Raw genomic sequence first — 21,540 nt, 5'->3', positions numbered from 1 at the left:
CCTTGATATCTAACAACCTTTAAACCGACGATAAAATTAGTACCATACCTGGATTAGTAACACAAAATACTTATCAGTCTAAAGGTTGAATGCCATGAGTTATGTAATGAAATGGATGTGAAAATGAAACACATAATGATAACACATGAATTGAATGACGATGAATTTCTACGAGTGTTTATGATATACGCCTTGATGATTTATGATTTAATAGAATCATTCTTTTGTAGTACCTTGGGCTATACCGAGCCGGGGTCATTGCTGCGGTATAGGGTGCGGTAGTAGTTGTTGGACGTCGTGTGGTAGTTGTGGTAGTGGTAGTAGTAGTTGTGGTTGTGCTTGTGCTAGTTGTAGAAGGAGTTGTGCGGAGGGAGCTAGCTTCGTAAACAGTCGTCCTCACGCTGCTTGGAATGTGATCATAGCCCAATTCGTTACCATCGCCCCTGGATTATTTATATCATAATATTATGTTTCAAACAATTTCTTTTCCAGTTAATATTAATTGAAAAAAATATAACATAATAAATTATAATAATTTAAAAAACACATTACCTTGTCTGCTGGCGTATGGAAGATTGGTACTGATTCTGGTTGTTTATCTGAAATTGAATTTAAAAAAGTTAAAAATAGAAAGATCTGAATGAATCAACATGTCCATGTTTGTATTTCTCACTAAAATCATAATCTACGTTTCGTATTTCGAAAGGAAAATCGAAACCTAACAAGGTCACTGGGGCTTTTATCCATCTGTTTTATTTCAGCTGTAATTTTCGAAAACTACTTATTTACAATGGAATTTACTTTGATTTGATTGAAATGGTATAATTTTTGGTCCAATATCTTACAGGGTGCCTTCAAATTTGCTGCAAAGTACCACGCGGAGGCTTTGTAAATCCATATAAATAAAAACGAAGGATTGCAGCGCTACACGCGTGTTGCGGCCGTGCATCAGTTCATCGATCAAAATTGCAGCAGCTGCAGTACTGCCTCCACGCGGCACTTTGCGGCAAATTTGAAGACGCCCTAAGGTGTTTTCAGTTAATAAGATTGAGTATGCAGTTTTAATTAAAATTATTACATTAACTTAATACTAGTAAGGAAAATGGTGTACCTGTGGCTGAATAAGAACGTCGTCGTAATCATCAGATAAAACTGGCCTCGGTGTGTAAGTTTCAATCGGTCGTCGAGCTGGCGGAGGCGTGCCTCGATACGTCTGCTGGACTGCCGGCCGAAGCGAAGCCTGGTTATATTGCTGAACATAGTCTGCCAACACCCGGTACCAATCACCCGTTAGTCCGTAAAATATTATATCAGTAATGTTATATAGGTTTTACGTTCTTACAGTTCAGATTCAGTTAAAATGTTACAAGTTTAAGCGTGTACAAATAAAGAATATCTTGAAATCTATATTAAATTATTGTTAACATAGTTATCCTGAAAACGGACTGACTATAATAGGTGTACGCTTGGATTTTATGAGCCACATTTACAAAGTTATAAATAGCAAATGATGTGATGAAGAATATTAAGGGTTCTATTTGGTTTTGAAACTGAAAACTGAAAACTGAAAACTGAAAATGAAACTGAAAATTTAATGGTTTAATAATTATAAGATATTCGTGCTAAGGTAAAGTTGTGCTGTTAATGAAGTCACTATTGAAGTGATTATTTGAAATAAATGACAAAATGTTAAAGTCTATTTCATATTGTTAAATTACAATAGTATTAGAATAAGTGTGAGAAAAAGAAAATTACTGTTATGGTTTGTAATAAATCTTGTATTATTATAGAAGATGAATTAACTGACATGCCTATTTATAACAACTGTATTACCTTAGAAGAAAATAGGAATACAAAATGTAATACACTTTACATAAATGGTTTTAAAGTTAACAATAACATTTTACAAGTTTGTTCACAGGATCGGTAACGAGTAAGATAGTGAATTGTTTGTTTCTCACCTGTATCTTTGTACAATTCACCATCTTCATCATAAACAGCGTAATAAGGATCGTATTGATCAGCATTGTAGGTTTGGGATGCATTGTACAGCATTTTGGGTCGCGGGCTGGCCGAATAAGAGGTTGGCGTGATACTTTCCGTTGGTTCCAAACTGAAATATTTAAAAAGTAATGTAAAAATAAGGAAATATTAATGATATAACTTACATTATTTAGGGTTTATAAAAATTTACATATTATAGGCGTAGCAACATGTAGCTGTGAACCCTTGTCATATGAAATGGTCAATATTTACAGTCTAGTAAAGTCAAAATTAGTCATACTCATAGCAGTAAAGTCATTTGAGATTTAGTAGTAGTTTGGATAACTTAAAGGTAGAAAATAATAGAAGTACTAATATAGTCTGTGTTAGAGCTAGATGAAGGAATAAGAAGAAAAATAATGTGCTTTACATTCAAAGTTAAGTGCTATACCACATCAACCTAGCGTTAGTTAGCTTTTTCAAGTTATTGGGGCCGATTCTCTTGTACACAATCTCTAAACTAAACTAAATTAACAGGTCTAAATCTAGTGCTATCCTTTTCCGCAAGCAACATTATGAAAGGGATAGCAATAGATTTAGACGTGCCATTTTAGTTTAGTTTAGAGATTGTGTACAAAGGAATTAGCCCCATTGTTTACCTGTTGGTTCTATCGTCATGACTAGTCTTAGTAAAACGAGTCTCTTGTTTATAACTGTCTCGTGGTGTAGTGAATTTCATATTATGTGCCACGATGTTTTGATGACGAACCCGTCCCCTAGTTTGTTTATTATCATCTCCATGACTAATACGATATTTTTCTGTCGTAGGTTTAGCCAATCTATGCCTAACTGTGTACGGACGCAAAGTAGTCTGGTTAAGATATTTGGGAGGCCTCAAGGTATTTGGATTAGGATTCGGCTTTCTTATGTGAAATGTCGTATTCCGAGGGCGATATTGACTATTGGAAGGATTAACATAGTCAACCATTACTGGTACTGGAATTTTTCCATTTGTATTTTTGATCTGTTGTTTATAAGGAACCTTTGTAACGACAGATAAGTCATTATGATTTTTGGTAACAGAATCTTGTTTAAATAGGTTATGTGTGCCCGGCCTTAACGTTGAATGGGTGAACTTTGTATTTCCAGGATATTTGACGTCATCGTCTAAATCATCGTATTCTTTATAGTTTTGTGCCATTGGAGGTCTCTGTGGCTTAACTTCTGAACTTGGCATATATTTAGGTTTAACAGCAGGTTCATAGTAATATTGTTCATCTTCATCATCATAATAATAATCATTCATTTCAGGTGAAGGCTTTGGTATTGGTCTGCGCTTAGGAGGCGCTGTAGTTGTTAGTACTTTAGTATTACTTTTGATAGGTAATTGAGTCGAAGATTGTACTGTATGGGAGAATGAGTCTCCTTGTTTCGGAATTTCAGTCACTGTACTTGGTTTAAGAAGTAACGTGATTGGATCAGTTACACCAGTAGAAAGAGTTTTCCAATAGTTTTGGAAGGCAGAAAGTTGTTCATCTAGTAATGAAATTGTAGGTTTTGGAGTAGATTGTATAAATGCTAAAAACGGTTTAACATTTTGAGGTTGGATGGTTGACACAAAATTTGGAGTTGGACTGGATGATATCTGTGGCCACGTAGCTTGCTTATGATTTTTAGGAATTAAAAACGCAGTTGGTGGTGCTGTACCTGGTCCCGTTAAGTAAGGCTTCTGTGTAACCGTGGGCGTTGTCTGTGGATATATTGGTTGTCTTAGAGAATGAGACTGTTGAAGATTATTCTCATTAGGTGCATTAAAATTATAACTCAGTGGTAGTTGACGATCATCTTTAAAATTTGGTGGTTTGATATTGAGTCTAATGTTTTCTGCGTGAATTACAGGTGTTGCTTGAGGTAATTTATTAAAATTGTTATTTTCCCCTATAGGCTCTTGAATATTTTGAACATATTTTTGAGGTACTGTTTGGGGCCTTTGAAGTAAATGTTGTTGGTATGTTTGTACTGGTTTAGGAGTTGAATTTACAAATCTTTGATGTGGACCTCCATTATTGCTAATCTCTGCAGATACTGTAAATGGTTTTGGCGTGTTTAATCCATTTCTAAAGGTTGATGAATGTATATCTCTATCTGAGTAGGCAGCAGTAGTAAACATAACATTGTTGTTAACTAATTTAGATGGATTTAGATTTTCTTTAGGTTTTGGGTTTGGTGTAGTTATGCCAACAACAGCATTATGATCATCCCGCAGCTTATCCAAAAAAGTGTCAAAGTTGAAGTCTGGATTTGCAAAAGGATTTTCAATTTTCGTGAATTTATGATTATTGTAACCATGAGGGCGACCAAAAGGTACGCGGAATTTTTGATAATTATCGTCATCTTCGTCTTCACGTGAAGATTCGTCCTCTTCACTGGACTCAACATCTTCATACTCTTCATAATCTTGATCTTTGTTGATATGTTTATTACTATTAGTATTGACTTTAGGAGCTTGATTATTACTTTTAATATTATTTTCATGATATACATTTGGCGATCGTACTGAAGATGTTAATTGTATAGGTTTTCCAGTAACGATGACACTAGATAAATGAGATGAGTCAGGAAACGATACTGCAGATTGCCTCGCAGATTGTTGTGTGGAATGTACTGCCTGTAACTGATTGTTTTGAATATTTAAAGCATTATTATAAAAACCTCCAGCTAAAGTAGAAAAAGGATTTTGATTATTATTCAAAGACGATATTGGAGGACTTTTTGTAATTATTTGAGCTCCTCCACTAAATTGCGGATTTTTTTGCTTTATAGGATCCGGTGTACTCGCTTTGAATGGTCGAGTTTGAGTATTATCTATTTGATATGGTGCATAAGAATTTGCCGTCGAAAACAAATTATTATTGAAAAAGGGTTTACGATTATTTCCATTATTATGTTCGTTATTGTAAATAAGTCTTTGGTTTTGAACATTGGGATTGTAATTGTATTGCTGTAAGTTAACTTTTATAGGTTTGGAACTGTGCCAATTTTTATCAGGTGGTTTGAAACCATTTTTTAAATAAAAACGTATTTGTCTCTTTCCCCTTTCACTGTCCTCTAAATCTTCTTCGTTATATTCATCATCGCTTGATGGTTCATCAAACTCAATGTATTCCATTACTTCATCATTTTCATTTTCATTTGCCTCTTCATTATCACTTCGTTTTGATAACTTGTCTGGCATCTCGGTTATATTTGCTGATGTAACTACAATGTCTCTCTTTTTTCTTAAAAGAGTATTCTGAGTTATGTCTTTAACCTTACTTATATCAGTCAAAAAGTCTTTAGGTCTGTCGATAGAGTCAGTTACGTCGTCATATTTTTCATCTCTGAAACCACGATAGTCGATTAAGTATTTTTATCAACTCAACTGAACTTAACAATTCATTTAAAAGTTTAAAATGTAATTTACCTATAGGTTTGAGGTGCTTGCGTTGCAGTAGCTGTCCTTCGGTCATCAACTTGTGTTCCAAAAGAGAAAGATCCTATTTTGCTATTTTGATTAATGGACGAAGGTATGATGTTTGAATTAAATGTCCTTCCAGAGTTGGATTGGGAAACATAACCATCTCTGTCCTTTTGAACTTGTCCTATTGTCGAAGGCTGTCCTCTGTACACTCTTTGCTGCCTATCACTTTCGATTTCTTCAACAGGTGGTAAGTCGTCTACCTCCGCGTACAGCTGCTGTTGCTGAAAAATACGATAATTTATTGTTAAATCTTTGAAAGTTATTTACCTATTTCTTATATTATTAAATTCTTTCTATTAAATTTAAAATATTCTGTTTCCATTTTCAGAATAATTATTGCATTACATAGTATTATGACTTACAATTTTTATCTTAAAAGCTAGATGTAAATAGTTATTTAGTATATATTTCTGTTGGAAGATTTTACCGCATCTTTTCATATTGTTCTCGTTTGCTCTTTGAGTGTTTTATTGAAAACGAAACGTACCTTTTCGTATTCTTGTCGGTTAAACTTCGGTTGTCCGCGTGAAGTGATGACAGGATTGGGCTGTGCCCTCTGCGGCGGCAGGGGGTTGCGTCGTGGTGGCGGTGGCGGTGGCTCTCTCTCGTTGATCCGCTCCAGGTCTTCAGCAACCACGGCACCGGTGGCATCGCAGCCTACGTTACGCGGCCAATCACATGTTTGGAGCTCGTGGCTGGAAATGATGATACAAAAGAATTATATGATGTTGACTTTCCATACCTACTATTCATTATAATAATTCAATGTTGTATACATAATATAATAATAAGTATAAGTGAAAAATATCTTTATGTATATAATCAAACTACTATGATACTGAGAGGAAACCCGTGCTTTGTAGTGAGCCGGCTATGGGTCATGGGATCATGATGAAGGGGGTAAAATAGGGGTTTGAAATTTATGTAGTCCACGTGGACGAAGTCGCGGGATTAAGCTAGTCCCTCTATAATTTTTAAAAGCATTTCATTTCTTAAAAAAGTGTGCTTAGGAAGATAAATCTTAAATATACGGTCCAACCGTGATGCTGTACTTCCTATAATTTTATTTATAAAAACATTTATTTTATTGATTACTGGGTGACGATTATTTCCACCAAGTCTTTCTGTAACAATAAATTCAATAGCTCGTATCTTTAAAGAAGAATGGAAGGAACCTACCTGTACATAAGGCCACCAGTACAAGACTCGAGTAACGCGCCGCCGAATACGCAAACATAGTATAGCGTACAGTCGGTAGGATGAGGGTAGTAGCCGAATTCTTCAGGGCAGTCAAAGTTTACCTCCCTCTTGATACTCGCCCCTACAGGAACGCTCCTGATCGGGCCAGAACGCTGCCGTGAACGGTCTCTTGCTGCGAGGCATACTGAAACAAAAAAAAAACATGAGTATGAAACTAAATTCATCGCCTAAAGACCACGCCATCGCTCACGGACAACGGCAACTTCTAGCGCTACAGCTGCGCGTAACTTGAACGAGTGTGGCGATACAGTGACGCATCGCTACTAGATCGCGACCTTTTTGCGGCTGTATCGCTGAAAAAAGTTGCAGTGGACGATCTCCTTAACTTTTAGGTCCATCAACAACATCTACATTTTAGATGTTGGTGATTGACCTAAAAGTTATGGCGCCTGTCCTATAGCCTATAGTACCTACTTGGAAAATCGGGATTATTCGTGCGTGCGTGTACCCACGTGTTCGCATAAGTCTATTCGTACGAAAACGCATCCAAAGTGCGACGGCTAGCAGTCGTATTATTATTTAGGTGTTAAATTCGTACAAAAGACAATACAAATAAAAAGAATCGCCTTTTGACAGCTCATTAGTAATACAGAAAATACTTATTAAAATAAATATAGCCTCAATGTTTTCGCGTGTATTGTTTTTATTGTCTAAATTCACGTAGCCATGTAATCAGGAGCGTGCTGCTAATAGCCATACTTACCGAGAGCTATTCAGAACAATTGCTCCACCGGCCTTGTAGATAACGAACCGACAGCGTTGCATTCTCTTAAACTCACTAGAGAGATACCTATAAATAGAGCCACACCTTACCTTTAATAACTAATATTCTGAACCGAATCACACCTAACTGAACAAATTAAGTTTTTAAGAACGTAACTCGTTCGAAACGTTCGTTTATGTGACGAAAAAACAAAAAAATTGACATTAATATTAAGTGAATATTTTTTTTTACATTTATTAGCTAAGTTAATATTCTTATTTGAAATTGAATTTGAATTTTCGGGATTAAAGTACTTAGCCTGTGCGTCTCCGAAACGCAAGCAATTTTCGTCGACTTATTTTATTGTAGATCGTTTGTAGGTAGATACCACGATTAATTTGATGGTTTTATTTGTCGATATTTCGAACCAATTGCACGGGTCGTGGTCACGACGGGACTGCAGTGCGACCGGCCGACCGACCATCAAATTATTCGTGATATGTAGCCATTATCTACATCAAAATTTCGTCTAAACTAATTAAATAGATATAATTACATGGGACGTGAAAAGTTACTTAACAGATTTTCGCATATAAATATTAGAATGAAAATATACATTTATTAAAAAATACATGCGGAAAAGTTTTTCTCTTTATATCTGTTTTTATATTGGTACTCATTAGGCAGATATTTATCGTGCTAATCTTCAGGATCTAGTGAACTTAAGTTTAACTAAGTCATGTTTAAGCATCACGAGCTACGTGGGATTTTGGAGAGCTGCTAACTTTTGTTCAGGCTAGATTCAAAGATTAAACACATTTTGCATAAAGCTACTCGAAGTGTCTACAACTTTTAAAAATAATATCTATAGATAAATATTTCATTAAGTCCTTTTTAAATGTATAGCGAGCTGAAGACTTATATTATGGGTGCTAATTTCTGAACAAATGTATATTTATTTTAATACTTAATTTGAGAATATTATGGAGAACCCTCAGACAATGCAGGTTTCCTCACAAAGTTTTCTTTCACCGTTAAGGGAAGTGATTTATCTATTGCTTAAATGCATATAGCTCTAAAAAGTTAAAGGTACGTGCCCAGGATCGAGCACCTGACTTCTCGAATAGAAGGCTAGGTTATCACCCCTTCATTTACGTTTGCACTAGCTTGTTATATTTAGATTAATTTTTAGTCAAAGCGTTACGGACGTAATCCCAAATCCTTCACTGAATACACAATAATGAATCCACCAAGGTGTTGCAATAAAACTCTACACAAAATACGAAATTCCACCGTAACAAAGACATAAGTATACCTAAACAATAGCTAATAGTATTATTTGAACAAAGCGCCATTTTCCCATGAAACTAAATATCATTAAACAATAATTCAGCGTGTCAATGTACATGAAGTTAACATCAGAAAATACCTTTTAAGTTGATTAGTATAAGGGCCATTATTGTATACTATAATGTTTTATGGTATATATTGGCACACAGACATAGCCCTTGAGATTGGCATTTTTATTGAACAATCATGTTAGAGTGTTTAATAAGCCTTGTTAGTGGCAATTAACGATAGTACTTCTAATCTGAAAGGCATTAATAAATCTCTTTAGTAGTATGAGGTGGTCAATTTATCAAACCAATCGAATGCTTCTTTGTTAGCTATTCTAATTAGTTTTAGCTCGATTGTCAGACTATTTATCGATTCATCGATCCTATAAATTCGACTTTATTAATGTGACTATTTCACAATTGAGTCTATATATTATAGTTACAGGAAGTGATACTCGTATTAAATTTTTTGAAATTCACGTTATAGGTGAAAGAAAACGTGAGGAAACCTGCAGGCTTGAGAGTTGTCCATAATTTTCTCAAAGGTGTGTGAATCAGCACTTGGCCAGCGTTGTAGACCATGCCCAAGCCCTTCTCGTTCTGAGAGGAGATCCGTTCTCAGTAGTAACTATAGTGAGTCGGCGATGGATTGATAATGATGATGTTAATAGTTATTTAACAGTCGTCATTCAGACGACAGAGAGAGTAAAAATAAAAAAATCAGCGACCACTGATAACATTTGGAAAAACATAACGACTGTGTGATGTAACTACAGTACGCGGCCGAAAGTGATGAACATCGTCCTTTAGAATGACATTTTGGCTTTGTAGAGCGTTGTCTCTATCACTCAAAAGTATGTATTCTATATAAACTCGAAACAAAACCCATTTACAGTCCGCGGCAGAAAGTAATGTACATCGATCTTTAGAAGGAGATAGCAGAGTTGTAAAGCATTGTTTCTGTCGTTGAGATCGACAAAACGTCATATAGATATAAGTGACAGAGGCGACGCTCTACAAAGCCGAAATGTCATTCTAACGGCCGATGTACATTACTTTCTGCCGCGAACTATTATAACCATCTTTATATAGAGAACGAACTAAAGCAAGCGCCCACCTACATCAATCACACTCCATGACCATGTTGTGGCGTAAGTGGAACGATTCTAGTGCTTAACTGCGCTTAGCTCTCTCACCTTGAATCATACCCGAGATTCATAATAATACTGTATTGTGTGGGAAATGCTCACCGGCTTAGAACCGTTGCAGTATGATATGACGAAATATTCGTAAACCGTGCAACTTAATTGCTTCTATAGATAAGAACTTGGTTTATATTGTTAATCCTAATTTCATAGTATCTTGGAGGAAAGATGGGTACCTCCATAGGTACCTATATCAGATTTTTTTTATTTTAAAAAAGAATATTAGCCATGTTAATGACTAATATTGCCCTTTCCTCTCCAATTAAGCGTCAGGCTTGTGCTAGGAGTAGGTACGACAATTATAGTGCAACGGGCGGGGTTTGAACCGTCGACCTTTCGGTTTCAGTCCACTCCTATACCGGTTGAGCTATTGAGGCTCGTCGTGAGGAGAATATCGTAAGAAGAAGATCCTCAATCCTCATGAATATTATGAAAACATTTAATTATGAGAGCACTTTTGTATATTATGGTTATCGGAACCACCCCTAACCCCTTCGATGTACTTATATGTTTTACTTTCCAAGTTTATCTAAATAGGAGGCATTTCTGAGGAAATACTTTTCCCGCAGGAACTTATCACATTACCGAAAATTCGAATTGCCACGATACTAAAGTGTCTGGCATGACGTGATATCTAATACTATGCCGAAAAAAAAATGACTTCATACTTTGACGAAAAATTTTATGTGTCTTAGTTTTTTCGGCAGATAGCCCAAGCCTCCATGATCCAAACTTCATAGTCGCTGATCGTTCCTCCATGTGGTGGGGACAAGGACAATGTTTCAGTTGTTATAAAATAACTAGCTGCCCCGGCGAACTTCGTACCGCCTAACAGTCGATTCTTTTTCAGGCAATTTTTTTAATTTTTCTCTCCGTAAGAACCATCCTCGTACTTCAAGGAATATTATAAAAAATAATTAGCGAAATCGGTTTAGCTGTTCTCGAGATTTGCGATCAATAACGCATTTCGCGATTCATTTTTATATATAGAAAAGATGAAGATCTGGCCCTCACAGGCTTCAAGTCTATAAGTTGACAAGTTATAAATGCTTGTATATTGTACACAATAAGGTGGCCAAAGGCTTAAAATAATTTGAAGGAATTTCCGTATTCAAATACACGGAAGATATGACAAATATTAGGTAGGTACTTAGTATTTATGTAACTGAAACTCCAAACTATAAATATCTTAATATCCTGTTTCTTTTGTTGTTTAATTGTAATTATTTGTATGTGCATAAGTTAAGTAAATATTAATTGTATCTATGAATCTAATAATATTTCTAAACACGGATATTTTCCTGCATTTATTGCCTTATTGGGTGATAATTGACCTTTAGTCGATTCAACCACAATTTACTTTTTAGTGATACGTGTACCTACCTATACGTTAAAATAAATATAGTATAAATATGGTAAAAATGCATTTATAGGGTTCCATAGTAAAATAAGGAACCCTTATTTATGTTGTTTCGTCTATATCTATCTGTCTGTGTATAGCAGCCATTTTAAAAATAATCTATAAAAGCCGTAAAGTACAATAGGTACATACAGTTGTAGAAAGCTGTTATATCAAATCTTTGAAAGGAGCAACCGCCGAGTTTCTTGCTGGTTCTTATCAGTAGGAAAGGCATTCCGAATCGGTGGTAGATGAATTTGACGATTCAAAAGTAGGTACTTGTAAAAGTTTAATTGAATAAAAAAATATTTTTATTTTATTTATATTTATATATTTACCGTAACACAGAGGAATATTTTCAGGGAAGATACATGAAAGGCTCTGAACTTTAAAATCAAGGACCAAAAAAATTACATAGGCAAATGTAATAAATGGACTGGACAAATAGAGCAATTCTACACATTTCCATAATAAATTATCTTTATTCTGCTCGTGTTTGTATTCACAGTATAAAATACAGGTCTTGCTATTAGGCGCCATCTAGTTGTTGTGGGCGGCTGAAATAGGGTTGACAAAATCGAACTAATAAATTATAATAATAAATTGTATTAGCAGAGAAGAACCTATCTATCCCACGGTCATAAAAAGTTGACCATATGCATTAGTTTTTAAGGTTCCGTACCCAAAGGGTAAAACGGACTCCGCTAAGACTATTACTAAGAGTCCGCTGTCCGTCCGTCCGTCTGTCCGTCTATCACCAAGCTGTATCTCATGAACCGTGATAGTTAGACAGTTGAAATTTTCACAGATGATGTATTTCTGTTGCCGCTATAACAACACATACTAAAAAACAGAATAAAACAAATATTTAAGGGGGCTCCCATACAACAAACGTGATTTTTTTGCTCGTTTTTATAGATAATGGTACGGAACACTTAGTGCGCGAGTCTGATTCGCACTTGGCCAGTTTTTTTAAATTATTTTTAAGCTTTTTTCTGAAAGGTGTTTTTCGATTTTTTAAATAACTTTCTGCAATTTCAACCTATTTTTATCATTTTATAATTATAATGTGATAGCCCTAAGTGAAACTAATATCAATAAGTTGCTAACCAATTTGCATCTTTTATAGGCTGGTCTGCATTAACACCCACCAACTTTGTGAGTTCTATCGATGTTTAATGCAGAGAACGGAAAAAGTATAAAAGTTCTATTTCTTTAATTGGTAGGTACTAGTAAGTAATTCCATTCAGTAATGAGTTTTATTCAAGGAATAAAAAGGATAAAATACGAAGAAATAAATAAGTAAAGCCATGGTCACACAAAACGCGAGACGGCATCGAGGCTCAACTGCAACTGCTACAAAGCGGGTCTCAGAAATTGCACATTCTAGTTGTCAGCTTCTCGCTGAAATGCGTAAGAGGCGCACTATATATACGAGTACAAAGTTAGTTTTAGTTAACTCAAAAACCGAAACACGTGTCATTTTTACATAAAGAATGTATACAAAATTTCAAAAATATTTAACGAAAATTTTACGAAGTCATAAGCTTGTGTTGAGTCGTTGTCCTCGCAAAACATGGTCACCCCAAGCGAGCGGCTGTGAGCGAACGAGACGGCTGGCGTCGATCGTGCGCGCTCCCGCTTGCACGGCTCGAATCAGCTGGTGCATACGATCATTCAACTAGGTGTTTAAACTTGCTGGATTTTAAAGTATTTTTGGTCAATATATTATAACCCGTAATAAAAATTATTGCAATCGATTCTGTTACTGATCCTGAACAAACTACTTTCAGGTATTGCGTACACTAAAACTTACGTTTTATACGCGGCTCATAACTTGTTACCGCGAACTGAAAATGAAATCATGACACGAGTGAAAAACTAGCACTGTATCCACGAAGACAAGTTAATATAGGGATCTCTCTGTTACTTAATCCCATACAAATGACATGGATGAAAATCCAGCGGGTGTTAACTATTTTGAGTGACCAACCAATTACTAATCTATTACAGTTTTCCGTACTTACTCTATTAGTGTACTTAGTACGGAAAATATGTCTATGTTACTCTCCAGATCTTAATTTTTTTATTCTTTTTTTTAGGGTGTGTGTTATTACTAACAAAAATTTATGATCTTGATAGGGTCGAAATAAAATGTTATTTTTTTAAACAATACTTGTACACAAAATCACATCGATCCGTTGCTCCGTTGCGATGTGATTAAAGGACAAACCAACAAACAAACACATTTTCGCATTTATATATTTATTTTGGTACTGAGGCAGTGATGTAGAAGATTAATATAAATAATTATGCGAAGATACGTTACATCACTGGTAGTTACTTATTCAGTAGGTACTTGTTCATGTCTCGGTGCGGTTCTGCCCACTAGTCTACCGCGGACGATCAGTATAAGATCCGCATCCCACGAGCTACCTGTATTCAGATTGCAGCCAATCTGTGACTCACTACTTAGTTAAAAAAAAGTATTTAACACTAGCTGACGTCCGCGTGAATTTAGGTTTTTAAAATCCCGTGGGAGCTCTTTGGGGATAAAAACTAGTCTATGTCATTCTGTAGATCTTTAACTATATCCATGCAAAAAATCAAGTTGATCCGTTGCTCCGTTGCGATGAGATTAAAGTCAAACCAACAAACAAACATCTCACTACAAACAACAAACTTTCTCATTTATAGTAATACTGTAGTATTACTATAAATGAGAAGGATAGGATGCCCGCGACTTCGTCCGCGTGGATTTAGGTTTTGAAAATCCCGAGGGAACTCTTTGATTTTCCGGAATAAAAAGTAGCCTATGTCCATTCCCCGTGATGCAAGCTATCGCTGTACCAAATTTCGTCAAAATCGGTTGAACGGATGGGCCGTGAAAGGCTAGCATACAGACAGACAGACAGACGGACAGACACACTTTCGCATTTATAATTCTAGTATGGATATCACTGAATTCCAATACCTAATAATCTTGAGATGAATGGACCGAGTTTGGTATCAAAATGAAAAGGTCTCTTTGTATAGGTATATTCCGCAAAATATCTCATTAAAAAAATACCTAGCTGTCTGTCTGTGATAGTTTTTAGAGAGGAGTAGTTGGGTTTATTTTTTAAACTTCATCTTGTTTATTCAAAAATATTTTATTTTTGCGTTACGGCGATTACACACTACACTTCCGTCATCCGAGTTATATCCGTAATCCGTGAGAATAAGAGCGACTATCTACGACATACGGCATAAGCTCCCATACAAAACAAAAAATAACGTACTTTCACGGACTGGGATCGGCTGTAGTGCGTAACCGCTCTTATTATACAAAGTTGATAGCTTGTCCTTAGCCAAATGGCTTCTATTTGGTTAAATATTTATTTTCTCGTCTATCTTACAAAAGTTTACATTGTTGCTGTCTAAAATTAAACGTATTTTAGAGCTGTTTGACATGGTTTTTGGTTAGTAGACCTATTGTATATGACTTTAAATATTGTGTTTATTTATTACCCATGTTCTATCTATTCACAAGAAATAAAATCTCATTAAAACTATTAGAAAGTCCAAGGATAGAGCGTTTTGTTCGACACGTATCAAGTCAGAACGTTTCTTTATGCAATTTATTTTTGCAGACAAGTAAAGGGCATTGCAACTTGTTTCAGATATGTCATTTGATATCAAATGACGATATGCAAATGATTGGCTTGACTGTTGCGCTTGCGACATTGTTGCGGTCATTGTTCTACTTTACTTACGGTTAAGGTGGATATAGTTGGCGCTTATTCCGTTTATCCACCCTAAAACAGCCACCCTAGGGTGTAACCCAGAAACTTGTGTCCGTCTATCACCCTTGGACTAAAAAATAATATGCAAATTCCCTTAATCCATCCCCCCCCTCATTCCACCCCATCCGGGGTGAACGGGGTATCCAGGGGGGTATACGTGTGCAAGTATAATTATACTCTAGGGCGGTTAATTTAAGGTGGATAAACGGTATGACCAGTGGCGTGCAGGTCATAGAGGCATAAATGCACTGCTTACCCCAGTTGAATAGCTCAATGCATATTTTTCATAATGACCTGCCAGTAAACAGGCAGGTAACTAGTACCTACCCTGGCTTCAAACCCTGTGCACGCCACTGGGTATGACCCTAGTTAAGGATAGATATTAACTCAATTGAGTTTATCTCTATCCTTAACGAGATGATGTCTCTATCGTTATCGAGATGATTTTATTGTTGTTGGAGGCCCCAAGTTTGATCCTAGACAGGATGCAATTTTAAATTTTAAATTGTAACTAGCTAGGAATATATAATATATAATCTTAGCTACAGTTAATTTGCCATCGAATACCTAAAAACACGTCATAATAGTTCATATTTTAATAATTTTGATACGCTTTATGAATTATGACTTTAATCCGGATATATTATAACATTCGTTTATTTCAAAACAATCTCCATAAAGTCAAGGATCTATTCTAATTGCAATAATTAAGTAGGTTGCAATCAATAATATGTCATGTGTTCATGATTCGATGATGCAAGTACAGATTTGAGTGAGAGATTTTAATTGGACAGTAAGTGATCATTCGGTTATTGATCGAAAATCACGCCTACATCATTGTTCGTGTTAATTAAGAACTTATTATGTAATCTCAGAGGTTGTATATTATGTAGTAGATACTAATATACAGCCTCGCTTTAAGCTATGAGTATGCAGTGATCAAAACGTATAGATTCTAGCCAAAAGTTCTGATATAAAAAGTTCTGAAAAAATCAAAACGAGGTGAGATTTGTATTATTTAAATGTACAATGTTAAATGCACGCCTCGAACTAATAACCTTATTTTTTTAACGCTCGAAATACGACAAAGAATTTTAATAGTCGGTAGTTATAACCTTGCATTACCTTGTTGCTGGTTGCTACCATTTTTAGGGTTCCGTACCTCAAAGGAAAAACGGAACCCTTATAGGATCACTTTGTTGTCTGTCTGTCTGTCTGTCGGTCTGTCAAAGAACCTACAGAGTCCTTCCCGTTGACCTAGAATCATGAAATTTAGCAGGTAGGTAGGTCTTTTAGCAGACATTCGGGGAAAAATCTGAAAACCGTGAACTTGTGGTTACATCACATAAAAAATATTAAATTGTGGTCACGAACTAATAATAAGTATTTTCAATTTTCGAAGTAAGATAACTATATCAAGTGGGGTATCATATTATGAAAGGTCTTTACCTGTGCATTATAAAACAGATTTTTATTTATTTTTATGCATTATGTTTTTGTATTTATATTTTTGAATTATCGTGCAAAATGTCGAAAAAATACGACTGTAGTACGGAACGCCCGTTGCGCGAGCCTGTCTCGCACTTGGCCGGTTTTTTTACTGTGTTTTTATTTAAGTGTCAGTCTCTCAAAATATAATTATTACGATTGTTTTATAGTTATTAATTAAACATTAATTAATATGCAAGTGAATAATTTATTTTTCAAGGCCAGTCGCTCTACGAAGGCGAAACCTCTTTCCAATAGTCGTTAATATACTTACAATATTTCCTGCCGGCCTGTCTTACTACCTATTTTTCAGTGCATAATAAGTATATATGTTTTTTTAATATTATGAAAAATTTCCAATAATTCCCCTTTAAAAGCAACTTACAGCTATTTGTCAGTAATATTATATTTTGTGCGGTCCCGTTTATGAGCTTTATATAATAACAGTCAGTACCTAGGTATTCCGTAGGTACCTACTTAAGCAAATGCCAAGGTTTGCTGGTTTTCAAGTGATCTATATAGAATTGCGTACTTACCGTGATAAATAACAACTTTAACCAGGTGCAATTAAACATTAAATGACCATTGTGAAACGCTTATTTTATTACCAGTGATATTTATCTTAATTTTTTTACGAGCTTAGAATTTATGACGTATGAGTTTTAAGCGTTAGAATAATACGCAACTTCCTGAAGCTTTTTGTAAATGTAAGCTGCACCCAGAACTTGACCTACCTACTTCTTCCGAAGTCTCTAAAAGCCGAAATACCAATTTTCATGGAAATAACTTTAAAAAATTACTGATTTTAATCTAAATATTATATTAAAGGTAAAGGTGACTGACTGACTGACTGACTGATCTATCAACGCTCAGCTCAAACTACTGGACCGATCGGGCTGAAATTTGGCATGCAGATAGCTATTATGACGTAGGCATCCGCTAAGAAAGAATTTTTGAAAATTCAACCCCTAAGGGAGTGAAATAGGGGTTTGAAATTTGTGTAGTCAACGCGGACGAAGTCATGAGCATAAACTAGTTTTAATATAAACCAATTCCCCTATCTAAAGAATGAAATCAAATCCTTATGACAAGGATAATGTCAAACATCTTGTAGCCATGTCGTCAAGTGGGTGGAATCGCTAATGTCATGATGCAGGCAACAGGCAGGAGTGTGTTGCAATAACGTCATCACTAAATTATTCAAACCTCGGATATTATGCATTTGTGGGCTTACATTTAGGTGTCTATGGCCTTAGATAATAGACATGTTACAGTCAAAACTCCTATCTAGCCAAAACTACTTTTAACCGCAAAAAAAGACAGTCACCTATGAGTAAACCCCCAAAAAAATAAAGAGAAAAAACCCGCAAAAAACATACAAAAATACCTTATACTGTACAGGTTAGTCAAGTAGTTTTGACTGAAATTACGGGCAAAATTCTTCGCTTCAATAAATTATCGTTAAGTTCATAAAAAAAATGAATAAGAGAGCACCCCGACTTCTCGCAGTCTTGCTACCTATTCATAGAGAGTTTTTTTAAAGCGCGAAGTCAGAAGCTCGCAAAGGATGTCCTGAATGAAGAGGCGACAAGGCGAGTCTTTTCGTATAGCCCATATAAAAACTCTTTAGGAGTAGGACAGAGTCTGCTTGGAGCCGGGGTGGCATCAGCCAATGTTTTTAAGTTAATAATACCTATAGTAGGTACTACTTTGCAGTAAAAATTTTTACAAAAAAAATAAAAACCGACTTCGTTACACAAACACTAAAAATTGAAAAATAATTTAATTTATTACCGAATATATTATGTATACAAGAGTTAATATAGTTCCATAATAATACTTTTTGGAGCCGGTGCCAATTAGCTTTAGCTGCGCGAATCGTCTAGACTTCATATTTTTATGGGACTCCACAATGGCACCTCATTGGCACCGACCCCAAAAAATATTATTATGGAACTATATTAACTCTTGTATACATAATATATTCGGTAATAAATTAAATTATTTTTCAATTTTTAGTGTTTGTGTAACGAAGTCGGTTTTTATTTTTTTTGTAAAAATTTTTTATTTCACAATTTTTAGTGGCCCCATGGAATAATGCTATGACTGGTTAAAAGTCTACTGTTTACTAAGCTATTACACTGATCGCGAGCAATTTACTCTTATCCGTTGAGGAGTTCCAGTATCTATCTTCGAAGATGTTCATCAGATCTTCACCAAATTGAAATGGGACCAACTTTGAAGTATACCCTTTCAAACAAAAAAATAATTTTCAAAATCGGTCCAGGCGTTTTCGAGTTATCGGGGAACATACATAAAAAATAAAAAAAAATAAAAAAAAAAAAGATTCCGACGAATTGAGAACCTCCTCCTTTTTTTGAAGTCGGTTAAAAAGTAGTTTTGACTGGATGAGGGTTATGACTGTAACTGATGAAATAAACAACCTATTCGATAAATAAAGTTTTAGCGCATGCACTTACAGATTTGCGCTGGACAGTATCATATCATGGCAAGAGATAATATGAAAATTCGTTGTTTACTTGTTAACTATGAAAGATTTATAGTAGGCCAAGTTGTCGCAAAATAGCGGAACTGTGCCCGAGATAGAACTCCAGAGCTCCCGAATAGGAGACCACTTCCTAACCACTAGGCTATCACCGACATAAGTACCTATAATACGCGAGAGGTCTAGATGGCAATCGGGGTGGGGACGCCCCGCACGGCCCCCGCAGTAACCCGGTGCGGGATAGCGCGGGTGACGTGCGGGTGTGCGGGGCGTCCCCTCGTCTCATACCCTGATTGCCATCTCGACTTGTCGCGTATTATACTTATATACTCGTAAGTCCAACTTCTAAGATATTAGAAGTGTCCTAAACCACCACTTCAACACTACAACATTGCTGGCAAAACACATTTTGAAATTCACCACTGTATCAGTATCCATAATTTTCGTACAGACCCATATAAATTTTGTATTGACAAAGAATTTTGATAGTCGGGCGTAGCATTTGCATTAAGCAAATCCTATTACGGCTTTTAAGTTCACGATTAAAGTCACGTTTTATATAAAAGCAGATCAAATATAACAAAACACAATGGTCGAGCATGAATTATTAGCTATTTGAACGCGATTTGATCGAAATCCTTGAAATGTAAGGCTATCAAATCCTTTCACTTCTTCTTGTTTAGAGTTCTTTATCCACTCGAAGATATTTAAGCATGGGTTAATAATGGAGCTTTAGAAAATCATATCTAACAAGGATTTGTCTCGGTGTAATTATCTACTAAAGAAGATATTTTAGTGGAAGAAACCTTCTAAAGGTAATTAGTAACGGTGTGCAATTTTGCGAATAGGTACCTACATACTAACAGTTGTTCATCTAAAAATATAAAAGGAAAAGGTGACTGACTGACTGCCTGATCTATCAACGCACAGCTCTGTGCACAGCTCAAACTACTGGACGGATCGGGCTGAAAAGCATGCAGATAGCTATTATGACGTAGGCATCTGCTAAAAAAGGTAAGAAACTAAAAAAGCACCTCAAATTTTTCATGTCACGTTTCAGAATTCCATCTCTCTCAAGCTCTCATTCATCGATGGCCATTGGGCACGGGTCTCCCCTCGGAATGAGAAGGGCTTAGGATATAGTTCACTATGCTGGTCAAGTGCGGATTGACTTTCACACAACTTTAAAAATATTGATAAAGAGAACTCTCAGGCATGCAGGTTTCTTCTGTCGCTTTCCTTCACCTATTTAATTGCTTAAAAGTCTATTAAATAGTTGCAAAAAAGTTTGGCAATTCGAGCAATGTCCACTTTGATTCACATGCCGAATCTAATTTCCAACCAAGATTTAGGTCGTACTAAACAATTATTCTGGTTGCACAGTAGTAATTTACATTTACGAACAGTACCTAGTAGTTAAAGTATGGGAAAATCGCGCAATCTTGCGCATCAACTTAGGCCTTGAATACCGTAATGTGTTTTCCTTTATGCCTGGGATATTTGCATAAATTGCTCAATGTTTGATAGCCGTGAGTTTTGAACTGCATCTTAGTCGAAAAGGATTTGGATGAATAATTTTTCTTGTGACTAGTTGGCCCTTGACTGAGATTTCACTTGATTTAAACGATGATGCAGTCTATTAAGGAAACTGGCTTTCCAGTATAGGTATCTAAAGCAATTATCATACCAGAGGGCCTAACAAGCGCTCCGCGAGAAAATTTTGTATACGCATTATCTTTTTTTTTATTATCTCGTGTTTGTGGTTAAAGAATTTTATTCTCAAAAGAAATCAGATATACAAATTTCACTTAATGAGAAATTATAGTAACGAAACTTAAACTAATTTTATCTTTCGGCACAGCGCGGTGGCAAGCAACAACACGATCGTAAAAATAGCGGGTAGTATAATGTATGGCAATGCTCATACACTTTGCCGGCAGGGCCGGACTCAGATATTTATAATAACAAAATTTTTCAGTTTCTTTTTGAAAATGTTTATCTTACTAATATTTTTAATTTCTGTAGGTATTTTATTAAACATTTGTGCTCCTTCAAAAGTTATATTCTTTTTACCGTAATTAGTGCGTGAACCTTTTAGAGAGATGTTATCAACGTTACGTAAAAGTCGGCCTCCCAGTTCCCTTTTAGTTTTAAATGATAATTTTGAATGTATTGTCTTTGATATAATTTTTTTAATTAATATGCATGTATTATAGTAATACATTTGTAGGATATTCATTAATTTAGTTTCCGCATAAATAATTTTTGTAGGGGTAAGGAAGTCATAATTATAAAGAATTTTTATTATTTTATTTTGGATTATTTGTAGACAATTTAAATTAGTTTTAGCCGCA

General features: G+C 35.5%; 1 protein-coding gene across 3 annotated transcripts in view; it reads right to left on the bottom strand.

Annotated features, from left to right (window-relative positions):
• Positions 1 to 21,540, bottom strand: part of Cda5 (Chitin deacetylase-like 5) — a 127,530-nt gene that overhangs the window by 7,272 nt on the left and 98,718 nt on the right. The window contains exons 2-9 of one of the 3 annotated variants that reach the window (XM_069506762.1): positions 6,683 to 6,887; positions 5,991 to 6,198; positions 5,447 to 5,724; positions 2,643 to 5,363; positions 1,962 to 2,113; positions 1,112 to 1,263; positions 553 to 599; positions 234 to 443 (exon numbers count right to left, since the gene is read on the bottom strand). In XM_069506762.1, the coding sequence (XP_069362863.1) occupies positions 234 to 443; positions 553 to 599; positions 1,112 to 1,263; positions 1,962 to 2,113; positions 2,643 to 5,363; positions 5,447 to 5,724; positions 5,991 to 6,198; positions 6,683 to 6,887 (3,973 nt within the window). The remainder of the gene's footprint in view (positions 1 to 233; positions 444 to 552; positions 600 to 1,111; positions 1,264 to 1,961; positions 2,114 to 2,642; positions 5,364 to 5,446; positions 5,725 to 5,990; positions 6,199 to 6,682; positions 6,888 to 21,540) is intronic. The other 2 variants (XM_034979918.2, XM_034979926.2) reach the window with 2 other exon arrangements.

The sequence above is a fragment of the Maniola hyperantus genome, chromosome 2, assembly GCF_902806685.2.
Source record: "Maniola hyperantus chromosome 2, iAphHyp1.2, whole genome shotgun sequence".
NCBI lineage: Eukaryota > Metazoa > Arthropoda > Insecta > Lepidoptera > Nymphalidae > Maniola > Maniola hyperantus.
Note: the sequence above shows the minus strand (reverse complement) of the source record. Positions and strands in the feature narration are given on the sequence as shown.